The following is a 23,124-nucleotide window of genomic DNA, read 5'->3' as shown; positions in this document are numbered from 1 at the left end:
ACTTCCACTGACTTCCCTACCTTTGATGTAAGTGAATGGAACCAGACATCATGCTTGACGCTTTTCAGTTTTTGACATGAGATAAATATGTAGATAGACAGTTCGAGAGATAGACAGATCAATAGATTAATAGATCGATAGATATATTAATAGATAGACAGATCAATAGATAGATTGATAAATAAAATATGTAGATAGATAGATAGATAGATAGACAGATAGATCGATAGATATATTGATAGGTAGACAGATCAAAAGATAGATTGATAAATAAAATATGTAGATAGATAGATAGATAGATAGATAGATAGATAGATAGATAGATAGATAGATAGATAGATAGATAGATACACAGAGATAGATAGATAGATAGATACACAGAGATAGATAGATAGATAGATACACAGAGATAGATAGATAGATAGATACACAGAGATAGATAGATACACAGAGATAGATAGATACACAGAGATAGATAGATAGATAGATAGATAGATAGATAGATAGATAGATAGATAGATAGATAGATAGATAGATAGATAGATAGATAGATAGATACACAGAGATAGATAGATACACAGAGATAGATAGATAGATAGATAGATAGATAGATAGATAGATAGATAGATACACAGAGATAGATAGATAGATACACAGAGATAGATAGATAGATAGATAGATAGATAGATAGATAGATAGATAGATAGATAGATAGATAGATAGATAGATACACAGAGATAGATAGATAGATAGATAGATAGATAGATAGATAGATAGATAGATAGATAGATACATAGATAGATAGATAGATAGATAGATAGATAGATAGATATGTAGACAGACAGACAGATATATAGATAGATACATAGATGTGTACAGCTATATATATTGACTTCAGTTGACTTCCACTGACTTCCCTACTTTTGATGTAAGTCAATGGAACCAGACATCATGCTTGTATCTCCATTTTTGACGCTTTTCAGTTTTTGACATGATTTTAAATGTACGTTACCCTTTACACTGTGTGTAAATTTCATGACGAATGGACTAAAACAAACGATCCAAAATGACTTGGAAAAAAATCTGGTTCCATTGACTTACATTGAAAATAAGGTAGGTTTTTTCCTTCTCCTGTAAAGTTACCATGTTGTAGATACGAGGTTTTCTTCCGACAACAGCGATGTGTATAACAGACTGCTTATGAGTTGTACCCCTTATTTTTACATTAATTAATGAATGTGTTTATTTATACACTCAGCATGAGTGATCTTGACGCTGCAGTACTGTGTGTCCTCTGCTGGTGTGAATGTGAGTTTGGGGTTCGTGTCCTCGCGCTGTCTGAGGGAGTTTGGTCATTTGAGCTCTGGAGGAGGGGGTGGTGGGGGAGCTCGTGCGTAAACAGTCCATGAGCTGAACACCGAGCGATCTGTGAGACCAGGACAGTCACCCTCTCTCCTTCCCTCCCTCCCTCCCTCCCTCTCTCTCTCTCTCTCTCTCTCTCTCTCTCTCGCTCTCTCTCTCTCTCTATCTTTCTTTCTTTCTCTCCCTCTTTCTCTTCCTGTCCCGCTCTCACCTTAATTTTCTTTGTCCCTCTCTCTTTGTTCTCTTTCTCTCTCATTGTTCTCTTTCTTTTTCCCTTTTTCCCATTCATTTCTCTTTCTGTCAGTTTTTCTCTTTCTAACTTTCTCTCTCTCTTTGCCCCCCCCCCCTCCCCTCCCACCTCTCTCTCTATCTGTAATCACTCTGTGTGCTCTCCTCGTCCCCTCTACTCACATGGAGACTCTCCGTGCAGCTCTCACGCTCGGTGAGCTTGAAGCTCCACTGAAGCAGAAACAGCAGCCCACAATCTCAGAGGTGGAGTCCGAGTCCAATTATGCGGACCTTGGGGAAACCAACACGGCACTGTCCGCTGGCTCGCGGACGAATGGCACCAAAACTGTGAAGGTCATGTTCACAGGGGAGGGGAACCAGCTGGCCGTGTTCCGATGGAGGGATACTGGAGATGCAAAAGACTCTTCCTCTCCGGTCAAAACCGAGAGTTCAGTGGGCGAAGAAGAGCAGGAGGAGCTGAGCTACACGGAAATGCGCCTAGGCAGTCGCTGTCAACCGGAGGACGAGAATGCTACACCAACAGCAGATGCAGAATCGCACTACATTACGACTCATGAGATCCAGCTGACGGAGCTTGACCATGATGCCGACTGTGACTTTGGTCACGGATCACGCTGGGATTATGACGACGACAACCTTGTGTACTCATTTGTGGATTACGCATCGTTTGAGAGTGTTAATGAGGATGGAATAAGGGCCAAAAGCAGCCAACGGATGGATGGACAAAGTTCCCGGCCACCCAAACTGGCAGCCACAGGAGCACCGGTTAGCACCGAAAGTGAGCCATGCGAATCGGACAAAGGCACGAGCTCAGATGAGAGTCCCTGCAAAATGCGAGATGACAGGCTTTGTTCCACTGGACAGGTTCACATGGCTGTTAAAGCTTGCCCACCTGTTAGTGCTCAAGAAGAAGATGCCCACTACCAAACAGTAAGAAACACTGGAGTTTTCGTAAACTCTATCAGCAAGGATGAGGCACTTCGGGAGCATGGCCGTTGTTTCATCCCAGCCCCAGGTCGCCAGCACCTTGCCAGTAAGTTGAGGGGTAAGGACGTGAACGAGTATTCGAGTGGTGCATCTAGTTCCGTTAGTGAGCTGGATGATGCGGACAAAGAAGTACGCAACCTAACAGCCAAGTCATTCCGTAGTCTGGCATGTCCCTACTTTGATGCCATCAACCTGAGGACATCCAGTGAGTCCTCGGTCTCCGAGCATGGGCTGAACAGATGGTCCACCTTTGTTGACTGGAATTATGGTGGCATAGGCCGTGAACGTGGCACACTAGAGGCTACCAAGCTTGCGGAGAACAAAAACAGTAATGTAGTCACTGCCATGTCTCAGAATTTATCTTCTGAGTCAGCTAGTAAAATAGAACTGCGGAGCAACTTTCGCTCTGAGGCCAAGGATGTCACCTCAACTGAGATGATGAATGTCAGTTGCAACATGGAAGCAGGTTTGATCACAAAAAGCTCACACAGTCCTATGGGGTCATGTGCCACAGCCAATGTTGCCATCTCCAAGCCAGCCAGGTCAGAAAATGAGGCAGCAAGCCAGCCATCTGAGGTGGATGATGGTACAGAGAACACAATCAAGAAAGCAATTTTTGCCTCAAGTCTCTTGAAAAATGTGATCTCCAAGAAAATGCAGTTTGAACAAGAGTGTATGGAGAAGGTGCAAATGCAGCATGCCTCGCCATGCCCTCTGGATCAGGAACTGGACTCTCACAGGAACAGCACAGGCACGAACGACTTACAAAGGCAGACGTCGGAAGCAGGGTCTAGGCTGTCTGTTGTCTCCCTGGAGGAGCTTGGAGACATAATGGACAGTGTTTCCCACCTTTCTGAAGAGGAGGCACAGGATAGTTCACATGCTCCCACTGCAGAAGTCGATGTCGAGTCACCCAACAAAGTAGCAGTCACATCTAAGGCAGACCCTTCTGAAAGCAAAAAGGGCCAATTGCCATGCAGCCAAAAAAGTGCCTTCAAAACCTGGAAAGATGGTGAGCAAGTGGTCTTCAAGACACACCCTGGAAATGACAGTAAACCTGCGAAGATGACCCCGTCCACATCAGAGCAAGCGATGGAAAAGAAGAGAGAAAATGCTAATGGTAAGACAACAAAGATGTCCCACTTATATGTACCCAGCTCACATCTCCTCTGCAAAGAGAGGGGTCCAGTAAAGTTTTCAGGAGAAGGAGTGCACAGAGAAACAAGTGGCACTTTAGACCGAAATCAAGGTGGGAAGCCCCAGGAGATCACAATCCGCTTGTGCAGCACAAAAGAAAACAACAGCAACCGATTTAGCATCGCCAGCCTCCTGACTCCTAACATTGGACGCAACCCCGTTAAGAGCCATGTGCTTTCTGTGAGCGACAAAGCACCACACTTCATGGTGAGGGATGTCCGGGACAACAAATGGAAGCTCCATACCCCCATCCACCAGGTGCGAGATGTGCGCAAGCTGGTGAAAAGCTCCTACAGGTTTGTGTCTCTGGAGAACGTGGAGCATAAAACAGTACCCTCTGCATCACATGAGGAAAGCCAGGTCATGAAGAAAGAACCTGACAAAGCACAATTCCCAAGTCCCATGGTGATCAAGTGTCAGTCTGTGAACACAAGTAGTGGCATGCAACGAAGTGCAAAAGTGAGTGGTGAGACCTTACGGGAAACAGAGATGGGGAGGGAGATCTCACAATGCACCAGAAATGACAGCATGCGTCGGGTGGCATGCACGAAACAGCCTGACCCTAAATTGGTTAAGCAGAAAGTGGAGTGCAGGCTCACAAACCAGGCAGCTCTTGAGAAGCTGAAGGCGGCTGTGAAAACGATGGAACAGCTCTACGTCTTTGACAGGAATGAGTGGAAGCGCAAAACAGAGGCACCCCAGGTGGTAACAGACAGTCATGTACTCTCCCTCATCGCCAGTGAGGAACACAGGCTGACAGGCAAAATGGACCCTGAAGATGAACAGAGGAAATTCACGAACATTGAGTCTCACACAGACAGGATACGCATGAAACCAGTTGTGCAAATAGACGCACCTAAAACCTTCACCACTAAGCCCGAATCATATGACAGCAGGTATTTGTTGGGTCCAGGAAGTAGTCTAGGCAGTAAAACTGCTATTAGCGCACAGCAGGACAGACAGTGTTCCACCAGGGGGAAGTCCAGTTCCACTAAAGGACCCTTGCGTCTGAAGATTTCTCCATCTAAAACTAAGCTAGAAGAAAAAGAGGTGATCAGCACCACTGCTTCAGAGACTCTTGCTAAACCTCAGCACTCGCATCCCGCACTCTCTGATTCTGAAAACTATCTGAGCATCCCTGTTAAATCTTGCCCCACTGACCACAACCTTGCTCCCCAACCCCGTCCCTCGCAATCCCACCCACCCCTGCAGCGCTCCCCAGTCGTCACAGACTCTTGGTCTCCTGAGAGCCCGACAGCAACGATGGTGTGTCACCACACAGCTCACCCACAACTACTATGCATTACACCCCCCATGGATGTCCCTGTCCCAAGCACTCAGCGCAAGCTGCTGCTGGACCCCACCACTGGTCAGTGTTACCTGGTAGACACCCCAATCCCCCTGCAGCCAGCCACTCAGAGACTCTATTTCCCTGAAAGTGGCCGATATCTGGACGTACCACTGTCTGTCACCCCTGGATCCATCTCACCCATCCCCCTTAGCCCAGCCTATGCCACCCCACCCTACTTCATCTACCCACCAACCTTGCTACCGCTTCATTCACAAGTCCAGTCATCTGCATGTTCAGAGGGTGACAGTGTGGGATCTGCACCAGGCCTGTACCTCGCACCACCAGGAGTAGCAACATCCAGCACTAAGCCAGTTATTAGCATCACATCACAACAAGGGCCCCGAATTATCGCCCCTCCATCATTTGATGGGACGACCATGAGCTTTGTTGTGGAGCACAGATAACTGAGGGTGAGTGCTTTACCATTGTTGGTTCTTTGTTGAGGGTAATCTTGGTAATGGAACTGCATCAATTTTGAAATGTTGCAATCAATTAGAATATAAATTTGCATATAAAGTATATTGTTGCCTGCTGGAGCATCCACTTGTCCTTCACATGTTTTGCTGATCTAAAACATTCAAATCAGTTCGGGAAGGGCTTGTTAATGAGCCAGTGAGTTGGATCAGGTGTGTTGAAAGCAAGAAAAAACACCCCAGGACTTGAATCTCCAGGAATTTGAGGGCAGTGATTCTCAGATCAGTCCCCCGGGACGCCAAGATGGTCCACATTATTGCTCCAACCCAACTGCCAGCACATAAGGATAAAAATGTGGCCCATCTGGGGGGCCTGAATACCTGCTTAAGAATTAATGGGGCTTGTTTAATAATAATAATTATAATAATAATAATAATAAGAAGAAGAATAAAGTCTTTTTATTTTTGTATCAGCTTTCAAACAATAAAATACAGCTCAAAGTGCTTTACAGGAAAACAACAGAGAAAAATAGAAAGTGCAAAAATAGAACAAGCAAATAATAAAAAATCCAACAACTAAAAGTAATAATAAAAATGCACAAGACAGAGTCATATAAATAAAAGAATAAAAAAACATTAAACAAGGAATGGTCATTTTTAAAACAAAATACATCTTCACTATGTTTGGTTTGGAAACATGCTTTTGATCTGTCTCAGTTGTTTAGGTTAAACAGACTCGTTAGGCCCATTTTGGTATTTAATTTTATTTTTGTTCTTAAAAAGTCAGTTAAGAAAAGTGATAAACTGAAGTGATAAAAAGTAAACATATCCTCTACAGGGAACACACTTTTGCACATTTTAATGCAAAATTACTGTTTATGTCGCTGTTTATTAGTAAAAAAAAAATCAAACATTAAATGTAACTTGTGCAAAAATGTATTTTATTTACGTTTTTTTTGTATGAGTAATAGAAATTGGTAACTAATATATGCCGAAAAAAAGTTTTTTAAAAAACTATTTAAGTTTGTTTCCTATAGAGGATATTTCCTTATTTTTACTTAAAAAATCAGCGAAACAATAATTTGACAAGAGATGTTTTTGTTGCTGTTGTTGTTTTGTATAAAACACCTTTAAAACTCATGGAAAGTGGACCTTATTGAGCGTGTTGTGCATTCGAGGGTTCATTTACATTATTTATACTGAAGGGTCAGATTTGAAGCCCTCTGGTGTGAATAGTTCGTCCATTTCAGGGTCTTTTTTAGAAAAATACTTAAGTCAAATTTAATCATGGTGGATTTTATGATGCACCGATTCATTTCTTAAAACCTGGTCATAGACTGGCTCTTAGATTTGTGCCTTTGGTGTGTGTGTGTGTGTGTGAAAGAGAGAGAGAGAGAGTAAGAGAGTAAGTGGCTGTGCAGGTGCATCTGAGAGAGAGACAGTTTGTGGGGGTGAGAGAGAGAGAGAGAGAGAGAGAGAGAAAGAAAGAAAAGTATGTTCCAGCGCTGCTGTGGTTGTCTGGTTTCGCTGTAGCTGCGCTGCATCTCCCTGAAAGAGAACGGCGTGTAGGGGTCTGAGTGAATTTGCTGATAATCTAGATAAGGAGAAAAACAGAAGGGGAATTCCACCAACTTTCCAAAGATTCACTGGTGGATTATGGAAGCTGGGCCTGGGTGTCATCGAAGAATGATGAGCACAGTATTTCCTGGTTAAAATCTCGCGATTATTGATAAATCGCCCCCTCCTTCTGCCTGCTAACCCCCTCACGCCCTACCGCGCCCCCCCCCCCCCCCCCTCAGGATATACACATGGTCCACAGCAGCTTTGACTTGCTTGCTATTCTAGTTTAGTGTCTGCTTTTTTAAATCTTAACTGTTTTAATGCAAATGATTAATAAAACTGGCGTATTAAAATATACGATACTGATCGGCCCAAGATCTTTTGAGGACTACTTTACCTGTCATTATATTAAACCTGCTGCAAACACGCGTTCTTGAGCTTCTTCTGCTGCAGATTCGTGAATCGACTCCAGAACCAGATCACTGAGGGTGCTTTGGATTGAGAAAGGGTGCGGTTATTCGAAATACACTGAAACACATGGCTGCCATTTGTTCTTGGCTGCATGACCTAAAAGTGAAAGCGTCTATGAATTTACTGGAATATCCCACACTTTAGTTGCTAATTATTGGAGCTCAGCACCCTGGCACCAGTCAGTATTCAGTATGCTAACAACAGAGGACGTAACTGCAACACAGTACGCCGCTGGGAGGGATTACACTAATGTTTATGAGACTAAGGCCCAGTCCCATTCCACCCCTCGCCCCTGCCACTCAGGCCTTAGCCCTCTGTTCTGCACGTTCACGTCTAGGGGTAGGGCGTCCCAGTTTTTGTTGAGATAGAGGGGGAGGGTGAAGTGTTGGGACTACATGGCCTCCAAATGTTGGTTTTTCAGAGACTCCAAACAGAGAGTTATGGGGAAAAAAGAAAAACTGGCAAGAGACCAAAGAAACACACAGATATGAGAATTTTCTCTGTTAAAAATGATGATAACCACCGTTTTATCTAAGTTTAACGTCGTTTCAGTATATTTTGGTTGTTTTCTTCATAACAAGCATAAATAATCACTAATAGTATTCTAATGTCTGTTAGCTGGTTAGCTAACTTTCCCGTTCCACCTTAAATAGTCCAGCAGTTCTGACGCCTGAAGTGCCAGAATGGAACTGTTGCTCCTTTTAAGGTAGAACGGGAAAATTCAAACAAGAATCTGGTGAATCTCTGACTTCAGCTTCATATCACTGAAGAATTAGTGGTGGGTGATAATAAATAACTCCCCCCCTCTTTGAAGGCGTATGATGCCCTAAATGTAACTAAAGCCCAGCAGTGAGGAGCTGAACTTCACCCTCCTCTGCTGTCACTGCAGACGGGCCGGGTCGCCTACAGAGCAGCGCTAGTCACTCTTAATGAAGTGATGCTCTTCTTTATGTGAGGCTCCCATTTCATAGGGCAAGATTTCAAGCTCAAAAACAAGGGGTAGGGGTAAAACAAAGAAATGGGACTGGGCCTTACAGGCAAGGAGTGAAATACAGGGTGTCTTGGAGGGTCTGGGACCCCCTAATTAACCTCTTGTACCCCCTGAATGTCTGAATTTTTAAATTCTAGGGGGTCCCTGAAAATAAATATATTATGATGTTATGCTGTCCATTAGGGAAAAGTGGCACCTGGATACAAATTCAGGGAAAGGATATTGGTCATCAGCGAGCCACTGTCTTCGGCAACTCTCTAGAGATGCAGTACTGCTCAGACTCAGGGTGGCACTGTTGCACACTGCCTCACATAGGTCGTCTTTCCTAGCCTAGCAACTGTAGCTACGTCCGGGATACCTCGGAAAAAATGTGCAATATGCCACAGCATATTTGTAAATCTGAAAACTTGCCCAGTTTTTCAAGAGACCGCCGGAAATTGCTACTCATTTCTCAAACCGGAGACAAAACAGGTGAGATATAGTATCTAAGACCACTGTCAAACGCCAGAGGCCACTCTTCTTTTAATTTCCAGTGAAAATGGCCAACAGGCCAGGGCTCGCCGACAGGCCCAAAGTTTTATTACACACCTTTATAACCTAAGAATAGCTTAGGGTTAATATCTTTATTCCAGCTTCCACTCTTTTCAGGAGACTCACTTTCAGCTTCTCAAGTAAATTTGCAGACACCTCCTCCAAAGTTCAGTCTCAGAAGCTGGTTGATGATTTTCTGAAGTAATCAAACCCATTCAGTGATGTTGAGGTCTGGACTCTGGGGTGATCAGTCCATTGTTCGGTTTCTTTGTTTGGTGTGTCCATCTCCTTTTCTCAGTGAGGTTCTTCTTGATCACCTACACATCCTTTCAGACCCACAGCACTGAATGTGTCTTCTCACAGTGGAAGGATGGACAGAAACACCTGTGGATGTTTTGAGATCTGGAGCAGCTTGATGTTCTCTTCTCTCTCAGAGAGGAAAGCTTTCAGTGCTGTTTATCTGACGGGGCAGTGTTGGTTGGCCTGTTTTGGCTGGAAATTAAATAAATAAAGGGCACCTGATTTTGCTCAGTACAGTTTAAGTGCTCAGCAGATAAATCGGTCTACATTACGACGTCAACCAGAGTCACTCTAGGTACCTACAAAGGTGTTTAGGTTAGAGTTAGGCAGCATTTTCCCCAAAGCACAACCATGGATGCAACAAATGAAACTGGGGATGCAGTGCATGCTCTGGCACCCTCGTAACCCCAGTCCTGAAATCTTAGTCCAAGCCCAAATAGTTTTGAGTCAGAAACTTGCACAGACCAGCTCATCTTCCCTAAAAAGTGCCAAATAAAACCTGATATTTCTAATGATAGTGTCAGTTAATTTGTCATGTAGTGACAACACATTACACATTACATACAACATAAACTATATTTGGTCTATACATATATATATTATATATATGTCCATTTGGCTGCACTACACTGTTCTCTCCAGAATTAGTTCACTGATTTATTTCCCGTGTATCTTACAAGTGTGGGCCTCAGTGCTTAACACGAATGGGTGACACAGCAGTGCTGTTGGACTTTTTAAACACTCACTGTCCACCCTATTAGACACTCCTACCTTGTCGGTCCACCTTGTAGATGTAAAGTCAGAGACGACAGCTCATCTGCTGCTGCACAGCTTGTGTTGGTCATCCTCTAGTCCTTCATCAGTGGTCACAGGATGCTGCCCACAGGACGCTGTTGACTGGATGTTTTTGGTTGGTGGACTATTCTCAGTCCAGCAGAGACACTGGGGTGTTTAAACACTCCAGCAGCTCTGCTGTGTCTGATTCACTCAGACCAGCGCAACACACACTAACACACCACCACCTCGTCAGTGTTACTGCAGTGTTGAGAATGACCCACCACCCAAATAGTACCTGCTCTGTGAGGGTCCAAAACTTGCAAAGCAAAAGTGGACGTCTGGTTCCTATCACCACCACTGTGAACAATTCTGCCTAAGTTTCAGAGTGTTTCGCACCAAACCACTCAGAACCATTTCGTTTACATCCTTTAATTATGCAGAGAATTTAGAAAAGTTCTACGTCTAAGTAAACAAGACACGAATTGCTTTCAGAGCGTTCTAAGATAAGTTTGGAGCATGAACATGGAACAAAATGAAGGTTCATATTTGCTCAGATGGCTAAATAAAGGTTGCTGTGATGCTTCTTTTGCTGTAGCTTTTAACCAGTGCTGTTAAACACTCCTGAAATCTGGGGGCAACGCATCCCCCTCATCTCATGCATCCCTGACAGAGAGGAAGAATAAAGTAAGGAGTAGAACTAAAGCTGGGGTCAGGTCTGTTAAAGCTGTGATGCGAAGGTGGGCAGGGCTGCTGCGTGTGTTTATGTGTTTGAATGGGACACGTGTCGGTGTGAGAATGAGAAAGACGGTGTGTGTGTGTGTGTGTGTGTGTGTGTGTGTGTAAAGGTCAGTAGATGTAAAGCATTTATTGTGCTGACACAGGAGAATAACAGCTGCTGAGGCTCATCAGGGGAACCAGTGGCAGCAGCAGGGTCAGACCTTTTTATAGCCAGAGAGAGAAAGAGAGAGAGAGACTGCCTTAGCGTGCTCTTGCCTCTTGGTAGTACAGTAGGTCAACAGTATTGTCTCTCTCGCCCAGTCTCTCTCTCTCTGAATCAGGTTTCTGTGGCGTGTGTGTGTGTGTGTGTGTGTGTGTGTGTGTGTGTGTGTGTGTGTGTGTGTGTGTGTGTGTGTGAGATGTCTCTTTATCTGATTATTGTTCAGCACCAGTTAACTGTTATGTGAACAATTAAAATATCCATCATTTGTTTACTTGGCCAGGGTAATACATGGCAATCAGCACCATCAGTGTTACATCATGATTGCCACGTTTAGCTAATGTAATTTCCTATATAAGCTGCTTTAGGTAGCTTAAAGTCCTGAGTGGTGCAGCTGACTTGGCCCTGCCATCAGAAGATCGCAAGGTCCCACACAACGATGCCACAGCCATCCATAACTGGGAGCCCAAAAGAGCATAACTGACCCTTTTCTGTGTTCAATGCAGTGGAAATCGGAGTCATAGTTGGGAGAATGTTACAGTGGCGGCAGCGTTTAGGAATGAGGCTGTAGACGAAGTCCACCTTTATTATGTCCCTGATGTCAACAACTCCCCTACTTTTACATCGTTGTTAAGATATTAATGTCATTTTTCCACGGACACCAGAGACCACAACGTCTACAACACAAACATAGGTGTTTATTTTCTGTCCAAATTGATTAGACCATATACGAGACTTCTGAGTGTTTATATGTAACGTTGATAATGTTACAATCGTGATAAATCTGGAAAATGCTATAAATCTGTTATGTTGTCTTACAACACCCTGCATGTATCTCTCAACCACAAACTATCATGAAACAACATTTCAATTTCAAACAACAGTCATTTCCTGTGAGGGAGCCTTTAGAGGTGGACGTCTGGTTCCTATCACCAGTGGTGAACAATTCTGACTCGGTAAGTTTCTCTAGAACGTAACATTTCACACCAAACCACCCTGCGTGGCTTTGTTTTCATCTTAACCATTGAATTATTAGATTAGATTATCTTATAAACAGTTATGTAAGGTTACATCAGTTGTAATGACAAGCTTATGAAGGTGTCACATAGCCTTATGAACAGCACCCTACAGTAAAGTGTTAAACCCTTATTTCATTTCTATTTTTCCTTGATGCCTGTTCTAATAAGCATTTATAAACAGTTATGTAGGGTTATGTCCGTTGTAATAACAAGCCTATGTAGGCGTTATGAACAGCACCCTACAGTAAAGTGCTATCTTTTCTATTTTTCCTTGATACCTGTTGTAATAAGCATTTATAAACAGTTATGTAGGGTTATGTCCGTTGTAATGACAAGCCTATGTAGGCGTTATGAACGGCACCCTACAGTAAAGTGCTATCTTTTCTATTTTTCCTCGACGCCTATTCTAAAAAGCATTTATAAACAGTTATGTAGGGTTATGTCTGTTGTAATGACAAGCTTATGTAGGTGTCATGTAGTCTTATGAACAGCACACTACAGTAAAGTGTTATCTTTTCTATTTTTTCTTTGACGCCTGTTCTAATAAGCATTTATAAACAGTTATGTAGGGTTACTTCAGTTGTAATGACAAGCTTATGTAGGTGTTACGTAGCCTTATGAACAGCATCCTACAGTAAAGTGTTACCATTATTTCATTTCTCTTTTTCCTTGTTTTAAATCGATCGCAGAACTCACCAGTGACTGATCACATGGTTAGCAGACGTCTTCCTCAACTAGTGATTGTAGCTGTGTCCTATTTTGTAGTAATTGTGTAATTGTGAAGAACGTCTACTCTAATGACATAATCCTTTGCTGATGTACCAACAGCTGCTAATACACAGTACAAAAGCGTGCACGCTATAACTGCTGTCAGATTGAATTGCACTCTTTGAATAAAGAAGGCATTGTCTGCGATTCAGTCTCCTGGTTCTCGTCTTAGCACGGAAAACGATTTACAGCACAGTGTAAAGATGAATCTTTTTTGTCTATATTCTCATTTATAAATGCGGCCACTACTGTAATGTTCTCCCTACTGTGAAGACCTCCACTACACTGAATGTCATCTCTCTCTGGGTTTGTAGGATGGTCCTTCCTCTCCTCATCACTGAGCACGATGCTGGCCAATGCCAACTGCTAAGGCAACAGGCGTAACAGAATAAGCAGTTAGCATTCTCCTCCGAGCATGTTGAAAGCGCTATCTAATAGGAACCACATGCTTATCCCATCCCTGGTAGTGGCAAGCAGGTGAAAATCAGACAGAACTACACTGGAGAGCAAATTAGGCAAAAAGGGAACAAAGAAAAAAGCCAAAAGCCTGAACGGCTGCTTTTGAACATTGCTTGCTAAAAAAGATCAAGCTGGTCTTGGCTGGTTTTGGATGGTCCAAGCTGGTATCTAAGCTTTTTTCACTGTGTCACTTCCTGAGCTCGGGCTTCCTGTGCGCACTGCGGTTTTCCGTAGCTCTGCGCAACGAGGGATGGTTCAAAGGCTTTCACGGCAGCGTTCAGGTGTGGAGAACAGCCAAAAAAAGCGCTTCTTTTCTCTCTTTTTAACCAAAGCACTGTGTGGAAGCTCATTTCTCATTTTTACATGCTTATCCCATCCCTGGTAGTGGCTAGCAGGTGAAAATCAGACAGAACTACACTGGAGAGCAAATTAGGCAAAAAGGGAACAAAGAAAAAAGCCAAAAGCCTGAACGGCTGCTTTTGAACATTGCTTGCTGAAAAAGATCAAGCTGGTCTTGGCTGGTTTTGGATGGTCCAAGCTGGTATCTAAGCTTTTTTCACTGTGTCTAATACAACCCAACTCTACATGCTTAATTGCTGGTTTGGGGAACTTTTCCGTCTTGCTAACTTAAGTTCCATCCATGTGCTAACGACAGGCTTGTTGTCAGACAACGTTGACGAGCTCATTACTGTCCCCTACACTGTTAGAAATGAAGGTTCTGTGCAGGTAGGTTTTTCGTTCATCAAGGTACAAACAATGTAAATGTTCCTTCAAAGGTACAGCAGTGGGTTTAAGGTCCAGTGGTGTACCTTCAAGTTTTTCCCAGTGGAAAAGTTCATATTTGTACCTTTTCATAACTGAGTGTGAGTGTTTTAAAACAGAACAGTAGATGATGAGTGTGGAGTCAACACAGCTTAGAACATATAATTTCAGTGGATTACGGTTCAGTTATGTTCCCTGACTAAAGCTACTGAGATGTACCCTTGAGGGTACCACCCCAGCAACAGTTTCAGACCTGTCTTTCTGAGCGTACTGTGGTCTTGGCCTTCACTGGGAGTCGGATCATTTTAGAAATCATTTCTGTCTCACCTTAACAAGTTCTCTGTTCCCCCCACATTCAACTTAAAAACTTCTCATGGTTGTCACCAGACATTCTTGTTGCAATATCAAGTTCGGCACCGCATCACCATAGAATTTAATACCTTTATAGACAAAAACAGGACATTTTCAGACGTTTGATGGCCTCACGTTTTTATAAATCTACATATGTAAGCCGGCTGAGTCGGACAAGCCGGTTTTGTTTCTTCAGATTTGAGATAAAATCTCACCGCCAAACATGAGACACGCACTGATAAAGTTTTACCTTCTGTTTCTTCTCACTTCTCTCAGGTTTGGAGGAATGTGTGTGTGTATATGTGTGTCTCCTGTTCTCACCCCTCCACCTTGGCTGAACAAGCTCCCACGGTTACAGGAAATCATCTGCGTCACTTCCTGAGCTCGGGCTTCCTGTGCGCACTGCGGTTTTCCGTAGCTCTGCGCAACGAGGGATGGTTCAAAGGCTTTCACGGCAGCGTTCAGGTGTGGAGAACAGCCGAAAAAAGCGCTTCTTTTCTCTCTTTTTAACCAAAGCACTGTGTGGAAGCTCATTTCTGCCAGGAAAGGAGAAGAAAATCACTTTCCCTGATAATTATAATCACTCAAAATGCTCTTTCACATGGCTTACTGCCTTCCTCCAACTTTCCACTTACACATAATTTGACTTAGTACATTTAAAAAATAAAAATTTCTGACTTATTTTCTTAGGATTATGCCTTATTCTCTTAAAATAGGAACTTCCGTTCTCAGCATTTTGACTTCTCTTGAAATATTCACTTATTTTTGTGAGATTTCAAATATTGGTCTAAATATTTCCTCAAAAAAATTTTTTTCTTAAGTTTTGTTGACTTTTCCCAACATTTTGACTTATTATATCTAAACAGTCACTACTTTTCTCAAGATTTTTGACTAATTTCACAATTCATTTCTCAAATTATTTTCTTTTTCCTCAAAATAATGACCTATTACTTCAAAACTGTGTCACAAACTAAACCTGAGGGCTTATCTCCTGAAATTTCAAAAATAAAAAATTCTCAAATTGTTCACTTATGTTCTCGAAGCAGTGATACGTTTTCTCTGAATTTTGACATGTCTAAAAAAATGATAATTAATTTTCTCAAATGTTTGACTTTTGTCAAAGTAATTACATATTTTCTCTAGATTTTTTGACGTAATATGTTGAAATAACTATATTTTGTCTAAATACTATTATAATTTGTATGTATATCAATATATATGGCTGGCGGAAACAGAGACGAGGAAAAAACCCACACTTTTTTGCCTCCTGGCGGAAAATTGCTTATGCTGTGGAGCCTGACTGAGTCGAGCATTTTGACTGAGCATTATTTTTTGTTGTTGTTGAGAGAAATTATGCTTGACTTGTATTGATTCAGTCCTCTAGCTTGGTGCTACTGTGCTGAAAGGGTGTCTGCAGGTCATGTGGACCTGTGTGTGGACCTCACGTAACGACTGTGATGAAAACGTAATACTTTTTAGGTGTTTATATGCGTGAGTGAAGGAACGACTGCTCTGCCTCTGTGAAGCTGAACAGGTCTTTACAACGTCGTGGCCTGTTAATGGGCACTGTGGTAAAAAGTCAAACACTGAATTTTAAAACTGGAACTTCTTTCTTTTTTTTTTTCTAGATATTCTGTGTATTAAACGACTGCAATCATTTGAAACCCTTTCTGCTGTCATTTCCTTTGTTAGTTCAGATTAGCTCTGTTAGCCTAGCCTGTTTGCTTTAGCTTTGTTCTTTTGTTTTTTGGATCCTTTTATGTGAGCATACATTAAAGGTATATGGAGCTGCAGGCCAGTCTGTTTACCTGCTTTGTAAAGAATATTTCATTTCTGCCACTTTATGACAAAAAAGATTCATTTGGCATATAATGCGAGATGTTAGCAACACAAACCTGGTGCGTTTTCAAGCTTTGTCTTGTTCCAAAGCCTGGAAATGTTTGGTTGTCATGGCGCTGTGTTCGACTTAACTTGGAAGTTGGAGTTTGGAATTACATCATTTTTGAGCTACAAGGTGAATAGAGTGTTTATAGCAATGAACTAGCCACCCTGCTGAAAACAAACCGCACCGTCCAGCATGAATTCCGTGCTGCTATTAGCTGGTCTATGCAGGTTTATGCTGATTTAGCTGATCACCTAGCATGGCCATGCTGGTTGTCCAACATGCCAGCATCCGCAACACAACACATCGTTCTTGTCGGAACAAAAACTCGTATCTCCATTTTGTCGTTTTTCAGTTTCTGTCATCGTTTGAAAATACCTGCTGTCTTTTACATTGTGTGTAAATTTCATGATGAATGGACCAACAGAAATGACCCGAAATGACTTGGAAAGACGTCTGGTTCCATTGACTTCCATTGAAAATAAAGGTTTTTTCCTTCTCCTGTAAAGTCACCATGTTGGAGATACAAGGTTTTGTTCAGCTGGTCTATGCTGGTTTTTCTATTGGGGCAGCTAATATTCTTAATATGAATGGTTAGCATTGTATTTATCTTCTTAAAACAGCGAACTGTAGGGTCAGAATTAAAGATTTAACCAACTACTATGTTTGTATGTTGATTGAGCCAAAGCTAATGCGACGATCACCTCAGTTAGAAGTAGAAAACCAGTTTGTTTATTTGTTTACCATATGCTAAACTCAGAGCTATGATCACCTTCCCAACTCTCCGGCTAGGAGCTAAGGCAGGCGTTTTCTTTGCTTTTTCCTTCACAAATTCCAAGTTATGAGCTTAAGTTGAACGCAGCGTGGGCGTTTTGTTTTGTTGTTTTGTATTGTGTGTCTGTTTTCCTCTTTTTAAATCTTTTTTTTCTGTCGAAGCGTCCGAGTGTCATTTAAGGGGAGCTGATGAAACACTAACCCGCTGTGCCCTAACGCCTAATACAGTCGTCAGTCATCAGCTGTAGATCTTTATCCGTCTACGTTTCCCAGCTCACATTAATCCTGGTTTCCAACGTAAAGGGAATACTTAATGGAGAATTGCCATTAGCAGTGCAACGCCAGGACCAAGGTCAGTCTGAAAAGAGGTTCATAAGTCATTCATGAAGCCTGTGTGGCTGCTTTCTGATGCATTCAGTAACATGTGTAGAGCATGTTTGATGTATGCTATACCCCAAAGTTTGCTGTTGAAGCTCAGCTAATGAGTAACAAAGTCTGAGAAGAAGTAACAAAGTCTGAGAAGTGTATGTATTGGGTTTGATATTAACCCATATTTGGGTTTGAATGAAGTTTCCTCTTAATTTAATGGGCTCCACTGAGCTTTCTGAGATATTAAGCGCATTATGTGGCATTATGGATCATGACCTTCATGACTGGTCCTAACTTTGTGGTCGAGGTGTAGATATGTTGCTTTTACAATATAGGCTAGTTCTGTTCTGTGTAGGATAGTTTGATGACATACTTTATCAGCTCATTCTTGAAGAACTATAGGCATAATAACATTACTGTCAGTATACAAAGCGCCAGTTTCCGCAACTTAAACTCCCTCTAAATGTCACTCAGACTGAAAGTTCTTTTGGGTTTTTTTTTTTTATTTACAATCTTTTAATCTTTTTTAAAATTATTTTATGTCTTTTATCCCATGATTTATGTTAATCTGAACTGTACCACTACTGAATAACCCGACAATATCTGCCAACATTTCAGATTCAGACCAAACAAACTCATGAATGCTAATCCGGCTAACAACAAGTGAAAGCTAGTAAAAAGCAGTGAGCGTAACGCTAACAGTCCTTATTGGCTTGTATTCCTTGTCAACAGGGTGAATTAACCCATTTTCTCCAAAGACTAAGGAAGGTAGTTGAATACCTGAAGGAGGAGAACATTTGCAATGCACTTTAAAGATAGGTTGCTGTATTCACAAGCTAGCTTGTTGTGCTAGCAAGCTGCTTCGGGGCCACTGCTACCTTTGTGAATGCAGGACCAGGCCGTTAGCATTTCGGCTAGATTGTGAAACAAAATGATAGAAACGATCATAACCTTGACTAGAACTCTGTTATTCGTAGCCAAACAACAAATGAAAGCTGGCGGGAACTTGTTAGCACAACGCTAACTTTATTGGCTTTGATTCCTTGCTTGCTGAGAAATGCTACCCCTGCTAGGAAAAAACCAACACTGGCATATCTGGTTAGCAGAAACAGCTTATGTTGTGTTTTGGATGCTAATACAGCGACAGACCAGCACTAGACCAGCGTGAAATTCATGCTGTTCTCAGCAGGGACCCCAGGGCTTTATTTTGAGAAGACTTGTCTGGCAAAAAACACAAACACAAATGCAAAGAGCATTAAAAACCAATTTTACCTCCAACTAGCCGCGCATTCAGAGGCTAGTTAAGGAGGATTCAGATGGTCATCTCAGCAGCTAACGACATTCTTGTTCACTCTTTGATTCACGGTGGCTGTGGGGACTCTGGAGATGACCAGCTTGCTACTGGACGCTCGTCACCTGCATGTGGAGAAGGTCAGCGGAAAGTTCCGGATAGTGGCGGAGGCCATTTTGAGTGTGGAACAGAAGTGATACGGAGATACCATGTTATCTACATGCCTGGTTTAATGAACAAACTCAAAATGGATGCCTCGGAGAGGAGAGAGCGAGAGAGAGAGCGGAGAATGGACTGATGGAATTTGTAAGGAGGATTTACAGTGGAACCGGGCCAATGTTGGGGGTTTGGAATAAACTGAACATGCAAGCTGACTGACACTGTCCACTGTGTGTGATCTGAGTGCCGTCGATAAACAGTTTGTAATGGAAGAGCTGGTCCAAGATCGTATCGCTGTATAAACTACCGTGATGGCCAAGGAATGCTGATCACTTAGCAGCGCTGATCCTCACCATTTGCCAAATTCTGTCTCTAGGTATCCAGATGCCTTAGATTTCCCTCAGGGTTTGTGGACGGAAATTCACTGGCCGGTGAAACACCAGAACACAGCTCCTAGATCTCATCTAGGATCAGCGCTGCTGCGATTACATGGCTACTGATACAACATTACTTCCCTCTGCTAACCGGCTTGTTAGCGTGCTAAAGGCTACAGGGCTAACATGAACAGAAAGAAAAGCATTTACACCAAGGCCGTACTTTATTCACGCTACGGACATTGTGCTTCAACTTCTTTAAAAACAAAGTGCGTGGCCGCAGGTATACGGACATATTTGCCGCGTTGCCTATTGTTCTCTTTCTGAGGAGACACATTTGCGTGTCCGCCATGTTGGAGAGGTCAGGATCCACTTGTGAAGAAACTCACTTGTATTGAGAGGCGATGAGTCTCAGGATTAAATCGGCCGCAACGTCTTCATTACTCAACCAATTTTCCCCAAATTTCTTTAGTTATAATCCTCAGACCCAGATTAATCCAGGCCGCACTGACTGCTCTCGGTAGCTTTGATTTTTTTTAATAACCGGTCCGGTAGTAGACCGGTAGGTGCAGACCGGCAGTAAAGCATTGAGTCTGCACCTGATGTTAAAAACGAGTTGAGCGCCAGTAGAGACACAATCAGACACATCCATCAATGTGTGAATCGCTTCTAATCTTAACACACATAAAAATAATGCAACATTTTGAAACTCTGTAATTTTGGGCAGTATTTTTCTTAAACCGCCGCTCTGTAATGGTACTGAATGCAGTTCAGCAGGGATGCTGACCGCCCAAAAATGGCGGCGCTGTTGACGTGCCTGACTGGACCCAACGCGGCGTCTTGATGTGTTTATCGATGGCCGGCTTTAGCTCTGTGGGGTTAGCCTAGCGGAGGGCCAGTGCGCTGGGCTTGCATGGTCTGCTCCTCAGTGTCGCCTCCTCCAGTAGCTTTAACCCTATTCTGACTGATAAATGGCCGCGTAGTTCAGACTGAGGGGAAAATGTACACAGAGCCAAAGGCTTCGGCTCTGGAAGCGCTTATTCACCACAGGGCGGCGGCTCCTGAGATCGACAGGACCGCGTTTTTAAATCGTTTGTGTTTGATTCCAGCGGCTGTGAGATCATTACGGGCTGTGAATTCTGCCCGCGGTGGGGCTGAGATGCCCGGGGAGCCCGGGCGGCGTAACCCGAGCCGCCTGCCGTTTGTTTACACGGTCGCCATGGCAGCGGCGCGAGTGACAGACGTGTACGCGCGCTCAGCTGTTCGACGGGAATGTGGAGCGCGCGCTTCCAGGGAGGCAGTAAAAAAAGGGGGGGGGGGGGGGGGGGGGGGGTGCTTGGGGGGTCTCACTGAGAGATCACGAGGAAACTATATAATTTTATACAAGCAGAAAATGAGCGTATTTACTATTTACTCTGCCTTTTGAAGTGTATATTCATATACACCCCGTGATCGGCCGCAACATTGAGGGCCATCTGTTTCTCTGACACTATCTTAGCCCCCTTTTACCCTGTTTTTCAGTGGTCAGGACCCCTATGGACCCTCACAGAGCAGGTACTATTTGGGCGGTGGATCATTCTCAGCATTGCAGTAACACCGACGTGTTGGTGGAGTGTTGGTGTGTGTTGTGCTGGTACGAGTGGATCAGACACAGCAGTGCGGCTGGAGTTTTTAAACACTTTGTTGTCTCTGCTGGACTGAGAATAGTCCACCAACCAAAAATGTCCAGCCGACAGCGTCCTGAGGGCAGCGTCCTGTGACCACTGATGAAGGACTAGAGGATGACCAACACAAGCTGTGCAGCAGCAGATGAGCTGTCGTCTCTGACTTTACATCTACAAGGTGGACCAACAAGGTAGGAGTGTCTAATAGAGTGGACAGTGAGTGGACACAGTGTTTAAAAACTCCAGCAGCACTGCTGCATCTGATCCACTCACACCAGCACAACACACACTAACACACCACCACCATGTCAGTGTTACTGCAGTGCTGAGAATGATCCACCACCCAAATAGTACCTGCTCTGTGAGGGTCCATGGGGGTCCTGACCACTGAAGAACAGGGTAACAGAGTATCAGAGAAACAGATGGACTACAGTCTGTAACTGTAGAACCATAAAGTGCACCTGTATTTAATGTTATGGCTGATCAGTGTGTATATGTATTTACACACTAATGAGGTTGTAATGTAAACGTACAGGGTGCAATGGGATTTGATGCATCAGATGTGTCCAGTCACGTGTCTCTGTCCACTCTCCAACATGTTTTTTTTTTTTTTTTTCGAAGAAATAAGATGTTAAGGCCTTTTTAAGGATAAATGTTCTTCTGTTTTACAGCACAGGGCAGTTTACATCACGGCAGAGTGGTGAAATGTCTCCCTCTATGGGTCAAAGTGGGATCACTTTTCAGAGCGTTACACCAGATTTGAACCGGGTTTAACGGAGCAGGTGTCGTGCATTTCTTATAGTTTTTGCCTGTAACATAAATTAAAAGCGTCGCCTTCACCTTTTTATTTCCCCCTGTATAAAAATAAGTCATACGCTATGAATTTGATTAGTCCATAATACACAAAACACTACAAGTCTTTCCCAGTCCTGTATCTGCAGTTCTCCTCTGAAAGGATGTGCAGCTGATCGAGAAGAACCTCACTGAGAAAAGGAGACGGGCACATCAACCAGAGAAGCTGAACGATGGACTGACCACCCCAGTTTCTTCAGTTTTGCACCGCGACAATGAGGCCTAAGCTAATTAGTGTTGGTTAGCATGGTGCTAACTGCGTGCCTAAATGATCAGACTCGTGTGGAGGTGTTCAGTGATCTCTCATAGACTCTCTCATAGGCTCTGACACCGTATGTAATCCATGACACTGTTATCCAATTTATTCTATTATTTATGTTCTATTATAGCTTTTTAATCTGACGTGCAGCTTCTGTACAATCATCATCATTAAATGACAATTTCAATTATTAGCAACACCCTAGCAACCACTTGGGATACCACACTAACCACTTAGCAACAGCTTTGCAACCATGTGGCATGCCATAGCAACCACCTAAAATGCAGCAGTAACCGTTGGACAACATGTTAGTAACCTCTTGGAAACTACTCAAGATATGCAACCACCTAGCAACACTCTAGCAACCACCTGGGATACCATATTAACCACTTAGCAACACCTTTGCAACCACATGAGATACCATAACAACCACCTAAAATGCAGCAATAACCATTGGGCAACATGTTAGCAACTGCCTGGAAACTAATCAAGCTGTGCAACCACCTAGCAACACGCTAACAACCACCAGGATTACCAAAGCAATCACCTAGCAACACCCTAGCAACCGCCTGGGATACCATACTAACCACTTAGCAACAGCATTGCAACCACGTGGGATGCTATAGCAACCACCTAAAATGCAGCAGTTGGGCAACACGTTAGCAACCGCCTGGACACTACTCAAGCTGTGCAGTCGCTCTGAATTCTTTTCAGGAAATGCACTTTATTTATGTTTTAGCTGGAGATGCGTCTCCCTGTCTGCTCTTTGCTCCCTAAAACAAACGAAACGTTAGCATACGTTTTACCTCAGACCACATCGGCTTTGTTCAATATTTGTGTCATTCACCTTGTTCTCGAATCTTAGCCAGCCCAAAGTGAACCTTCGGACACCCGTAGGATCCTTCGTTGCCATGGAAAAGATGGACATAATTCTCGGCCGCATATGAAGGCTTTAAATTACACAGCCTAGTCACGCCACTGTGACGGCCTTCAAACGCAGCTCCTGAATTGGGAC

The 23,124-nt window shown here is 43.2% G+C and overlaps 1 protein-coding gene across 1 annotated transcript; it reads left to right on the top strand.

Annotated features, from left to right (window-relative positions):
- The first annotated feature begins 1,708 nt into the window (after nt 1-1,708).
- Nucleotides 1,709-16,292, top strand: LOC119262003 (uncharacterized protein C4orf54 homolog). Its single transcript, XM_037532682.1, has 2 exons — nt 1,709-5,556; nt 14,762-16,292. The coding sequence occupies exon 1, from the start codon at nt 1,774-1,776 to the stop codon at nt 5,548-5,550; it is 3,777 nt and encodes a 1,258-aa protein (XP_037388579.1). The 5' UTR covers nt 1,709-1,773; the 3' UTR covers nt 5,551-5,556; nt 14,762-16,292.
- Nucleotides 16,293-23,124: the final 6,832 nt, after the last annotated feature.

This window comes from Pygocentrus nattereri, chromosome 22 (assembly GCF_015220715.1).
Source record: "Pygocentrus nattereri isolate fPygNat1 chromosome 22, fPygNat1.pri, whole genome shotgun sequence".
Classification (NCBI taxonomy): Eukaryota; Metazoa; Chordata; class Actinopteri; order Characiformes; family Serrasalmidae; genus Pygocentrus; species Pygocentrus nattereri.
The sequence above is the reverse complement of the archived record's forward strand: the minus strand, read 5'-3'. Positions and strand labels throughout refer to the sequence as shown.

Bases quoted from the DNA above. Each gene is read 5' to 3' on its own strand.
- LOC119262003 (XM_037532682.1), top strand. From the start codon at position 1,774: ATGGAGACTCTCCGTGCAGCTCTCACGCTCGGTGAGCTTGAAGCTCCA.